Here is a 5,408-nt window from a genome sequence, read left to right as displayed (position 1 = left end):
ACGTGCTGGGCGCCGCCGGCCAGCCTGGGCCCCGGGTGGCCGCCCGACGAGTCGGTACTGGACTGGCGCGAGTGCGAGCCCGAATCCGGCTCCTTGAAGAAGGACTCCGGCAGGATCTTCTTCCGCCACGAGCTGGGCTTGGGGTTCATGACAGAGTTGAAGAGGGCTTCGAGATCCGTGTCGAGGTCCTGCGTGACGTGGATCACTTGCTGCCCGGGCGGCGGGAGCGGAGGGGGCGCTGAGGACGGATTCATCTTCTGCACGGAGAAAGGAGATCAGATCAGCTTTTTACTTCAGATTGGAGGAGGAGGCTGGGGGGTGGGAGAAAGGAGAGAAAAGAAATAGAGCAGACGGTTAGGTGACCGCCTCGGGATCGCAGACGCTCCGCAGTCCGCCCAGCCGGAGGGGGAGGGGTCTCTCCGACCTAGGGAATTATGCAACTTTCTTGAAGCTAAGAAGTTACCGGGAGGAGGAGCGGCAGGGGGTGGGGAGGCTGGAGTAGCTGCCCTTGGGACGTTGCCGAAGCGTTGGCTGCACTCCAGGGCAGGAGGCCCCCCCACCCGAAGACGTGGATCGCAGACGCTCCGCAGTCCGCCCAGCCGGAGGGGGAGGGGTCTCTCCGACCTAGGGAATTATGCAACTTTCTTGAAGCTAAGAAGTTACCGGGAGGAGGAGCGGCAGGGGGTGGGGAGGCTGGAGTAGCTGCCCTTGGGACGTTGCCGAAGCGTTGGCTGCACTCCAGGGCAGGAGGCCCCCCCACCCGAAGACGTCTGGGGGCAGCTGGAGACTAGGATCCGGCTGGCAGATCCCGCCCCGATTCGGTGCCTGGCAGCCGAGGGGCTTGGACTCTCACATCCCCGAGCTGGCCTCGGGCGCTCGCGCTCGGCGAGGAGGAGGCGGAGGACTGGCAGACAGCGCTGCCGCCGCAGCTCCCGGACTGTCCCATAAACAAAGTTGGGAGAAAACTCCCACCCCCAGGAAAGAGGCGGGCCGAAAACTGAGCTGTTGAATTATGCATGACCTCCAAATCCTGAGCCTGCCTGCCCCCGCTCGCCCCTCCCCCGCTCCAGAAAGCTCTGGGCGGGCTGGGTACTTTACCAGGCGCGGGGAGACGGGTGCCCCCCACTATTCCTCGCGGCAGCGCGGACCTCTCCCGCGGAGCCCTGGGTCTGCATTCCTTTGAGTTTACCACCACTTGGGGCGGGATCAAAGGGAAAGTGGCCGGAGCCTGTTCAAGCAAGAGGTTGTGGACCGAAACCAAGCCTGAGAGTGGCGCAGGGCACCCGGGCGAGGGGCGGAGGCCGACGAAGGGTCGGTCTAGGGCGCTGCGCCCTCCCTCGGCCTGGGCGCGGAGCCTCCGGCAGCTGGGTTCGCCGCTCTGACCCGTGCTTTTACCAGCGGTCGGGCCCGGGTGCAGCCCAGCGCAGGAAGACACCGCGAAGGCCAGCCTCTCCACGGGAGGCTGCTTAGCGCTTGTGACCATATTTGGTCTGGTGAGGAGGCATCTTGGCTGCTTGGCTTTGGATTGTCTGCAAGAGCGCAGAAAGTGCCTCTGTTGCTGGAGACGCGGCTTCGCCAACCTGGTGGGCTGTAAACAAACAACCTTCGCACCATTCATCAATCCGTAGTTTCTTCTACATGACTTAGGCCACTAGCGGTTGAGAAGAAACCGGGTCAGAGCTGGGTGGTGGAAGGAAAGAGCAATTGCGCCCCCCTCCCCCGCCACATCCGCGCGGGTAGTGGGAGGACTGGAATGTCCCTGACCTCCAGGGAGCCTGGAGCTGGGCTGGAACCCGAGCAGGTGGCTGGGAGTAGAGAGGGTGCGCCAGTGACCCGGAAAAAGCCACCCACCCTCCCACCGACTGGATCTGGGCAAGGGGTGGAGACCCCCGCCTAAGGGAGGAGGAGGCCAGGCCTGGGGGGACAGCTGCGGATAAGTGGGAGGCAGCCTTGCCTTCCGGAGCCGCTGGATTCCTCTCCTTCATCCCCTGTCTAGCTGGGAGTGGGGTGGGGTTAGAGAGGGTGGCTGGAGGTGAGACACTCCGGGAAGCCCCTGCGCTACCCATGGATTCAAACAGCAGTTTATTAAATAAGGCAAATGAAGCGATATATGGAAAGCACATGGCCAGATTTATAACTGTTTAATAGAGTCGTATTAACTACAGGCATGATGCTTCAACATTCTATGATGAAAAAGATGAAAAAAAGTCAACATTAAAAACTAGAGTTTGAGGAGGAAAGTTGAAAGGAAAGACAAGGCCATTGCACCGTTTTGTCGTGGAGAAGGCAGGAGAATTTTGAGACCACTCTTGATTGGCTGCGCCCAAGTCCAACGTGGGCTACCTCCCAGATTAGCTCATTCCAGACTCTCACAGCCTGGAGGAAATCAGGGTAAACCAAGACCGCTCCGAATCCCCTCACAGGAGAAGTTTCAACAATCACCTTCAGAGAGTTTGGTCCCTTCAGGAGCCTCCGAAATCCTGTTTTCCAGGCAGTTCTCTCCCCATGGAGCTGGCAAAGGGAAGGGGGAGCCACTACAGGTCACCCCGTGGGGAGGAGAGGCTTTCCACGCCTTCCTCAAAAGCCACAGCAGGGGCGACAGTGGGGTAACTGGCTGTGGAACTTGGGAGTGAATGGGACCAAAAGGTTACTGATTCAGAAGCTGCAGTGCTGATGCAACGATTAAAGGATGGAAACATGAGGTTAGTTCTGCCCCAGAAAGGTCTTTACCTCAGAAGGAGGATAAGTCAGGGTGGGAACTGAAGGAGCAAGGGCACAGAATCATTCCTTGCTACTCTCCAACAAATCGATAACAGAGGGCAGAAGTCGACGTCTCAAATGGAAATTACCCCGATCACACGATAACTCAAAAACTCCCAAGTTCCCAAGCAGTCTGTAAAATATAATGACATGTCAAACCTTAGTCCGCGCTACTGGGAGACCGAGGCGGGAGGGTCCTTTGAGGCCAGGGGGTCCAGGCCAGCCTGAACAACCCAGGGAGAAACTGTCTCAAGATAAATTCATGCACTCACATCGTGTATATAAAAGAGTAGATGATTTTACAACATTTACTGTCCTCCCAGCCCTTCCAAAAATAAGAGTTTCAGGTTAAATCACATTACATTTGTTTCGTTTTGTTTTGGTTTTTGTGTGTCTCAAGTGCTGCCGAGAAGGGGCAGCATCGTGTTGTTAGTTAGGTAAGTGTATAATTTCTAGAGCAAAGTACTGAGTCACCTCAGGCAAGCTCAACTCTATTCCTGGTTTCCTCCTTTTAAACTAGGGACAGTAACAGTAACTACCTCATAAGATTTTAAGCTGAGACACTACAAATTTTATCTGTTGACCCGTGACTTAGAAGATGAGCTTTGGAGCGCCTGGTTCCATTATAGTTCTACCCTCTATAATGTGCAAGGAACTTGGCCTCCCGAAAGTACAGCTTATTCATTTGCACACCGGAGATAACACTGCTGCATTCAGTTACATTGCTGGCCTTCCATGGGCCAGCCTCCTTATATTCACGTCCTTATTTAGTCCTTTCCCTTGAAATCTGTACTGGGGCAGTGACAACCTCAACCTGGAGAATACAGCCGCGAAGCTGTGCACAACTCTCCCCCACACCACTCTGCCGTCCCTTGAGGTGAAGAAGTTCCCACTTTTGCACTTTGGGAAAACCTGAGCCACTAGGTAAGAAGCCAGCTACCTTGCTGGAGAAACCACATGGAAGAAGAAAGGGCATAAGATAGTGGAGTGAGGTAAAAGTCCAGCTACCCAGCACCTGGGCCGAGCCTGCCAGCTCAGTAGGTGCCTGCGAACTCATCAGGGACCGCTGGTAAGACTAGCAGAACCAGAGCGAGCGCAGCCCAGGATGCACAATTATTTTGTGTTGCTGTTGTTCGTTTTTGCTGTACTGAGGAATAAACCCTGGGCCTCACACACCTAGGCAGGCGCTTTACCACTGAGCTGTTACACACACACACACACACGCACCCCTTTTCCCCCCTGAAGCTTTTGAAACAGGGTCTCACTAAGTCGCACAGGCTGACCTCGAACTCGCCACCCTCCTGCCTCAGCTTTCAGAGTACCTGTCTCTACGAGCGTGGGCCGCCATATCTGGTTTTAGAATTGTGAGGAAATAAGAAGGGTACTGTTTTATGCCACAAAAGTTGGGATGTTTAAATATACCGAATGTACCCTCTAGGTATTACATAACAAAATGTGCGCGTGCGTGCATGTGTGTGTGTGTGTGTGTGTGTGTGTGTGCTGGGGATTAAATACAGGGCTAGGCCCATGCCGTACCACTGATCTATGCACCAGCCAAAAAATTCAAAGAAAGATAACACAAAATTGGAATAATGGTCATTATTTAAGTCTCAGAGACCCAAAGAATAAATATTATATAGCCCCATTTTGCAGATAAGGATACTAGCCAATGAGTTTTAAAGTACTCTGTCCAAGTACACACAGCGAAATCATGAAGAAACCCTGGTGTTCAGCCAGGGCTCATAAACCCTAGAGCAGGGTGCTTCCTCCCTCTCATCCCGTAGAGCTGCTACCTGATGCTGCCATATTAAATCGTGCCTGCTTATCTCACAGTGAAACTCCGCGGTTTGTATAGGATAATCAGATACTGCTGATAATGTGAATCTGTCTCCATTTGGAAACCCTTTCCACCAGAAGTCCATCCCAGACCCTCCCCTCCGCCTACTTCCTGTGGAGGCTCTTCCTGAGTCATTGATCTTGCCGCCACCCCCTCCAATCCGTGGTGAGTACAGTGGATTCTTCTCCTTTCACACTCCCGCCATAGGACTTTATCGCAAAGTTCTTCCAGTGGCCTCCCAACTGGTTTCCCTTCCTCCTCCAATCTCTTGTCTCTGGTCTCGTATTTACATATCATTCAATGACAAAAAAAAAAAATGTGAGGTGTGGTGCCACACCCCTGTAATCCCTGAACTCCAGAGGCTGAGGCAGAAGGATTATTGCAAATTCAAGGCCAGCCTGGGCTACTTAGTGAGTTCAAGGCCAGACTGGACTACTAGCAAGACCCAGTCTCAAAAAAACAAAACCAAAAAAAGATTGAAGCTAGGACCTTCCTTCCCACGGAGCTACATCCCCTGCTTATCTGGACACTTGTTTGCTTGCTTTTTCTTCTTTCCTCTCTTCCTTCCTTCCTCCTGCGACATTTTGCTGAGTTTTCCCAGACTGGCCTCAAATTTGTAATTCTCCTGCCATGCAGCACCACCTCTGGAATGACCTTGCTTTCTACATGGCCCAATAAAAGATTCCTTTATCAACTCCAGCCAGCCTCTACTCCACCTATATTTGGCCTATTCTCTTACTACCTACCTATCTATTTGCAGTAATGGGGATTTTTTTTTTTTTTTTTTTTTTTTTTTTTTTTTTATGAAAAA

General features: G+C 53.1%; 1 protein-coding gene across 1 annotated transcript in view; it reads right to left on the bottom strand.

Annotated features, from left to right (window-relative positions):
* Positions 1 to 5,408, bottom strand: part of Wwtr1 (WW domain containing transcription regulator 1) — a 186,991-nt gene that overhangs the window by 151,577 nt on the left and 30,006 nt on the right. The window contains exon 3 of the mRNA XM_019207639.2: positions 3 to 257. Coding sequence (XP_019063184.2) covers positions 3 to 257 — 255 coding nt within the window. The remainder of the gene's footprint in view (positions 1 to 2; positions 258 to 5,408) is intronic.

Source organism: Fukomys damarensis, unplaced genomic scaffold (assembly GCF_012274545.1).
Source record: "Fukomys damarensis isolate Sample0158 unplaced genomic scaffold, DMR_v1.0_HiC HiC_scaffold_37, whole genome shotgun sequence".
Lineage (NCBI taxonomy): Eukaryota > Metazoa > Chordata > Mammalia > Rodentia > Bathyergidae > Fukomys > Fukomys damarensis.
The sequence above is the reverse complement of the archived record's forward strand: the minus strand, read 5'-3'. Positions and strand labels throughout refer to the sequence as shown.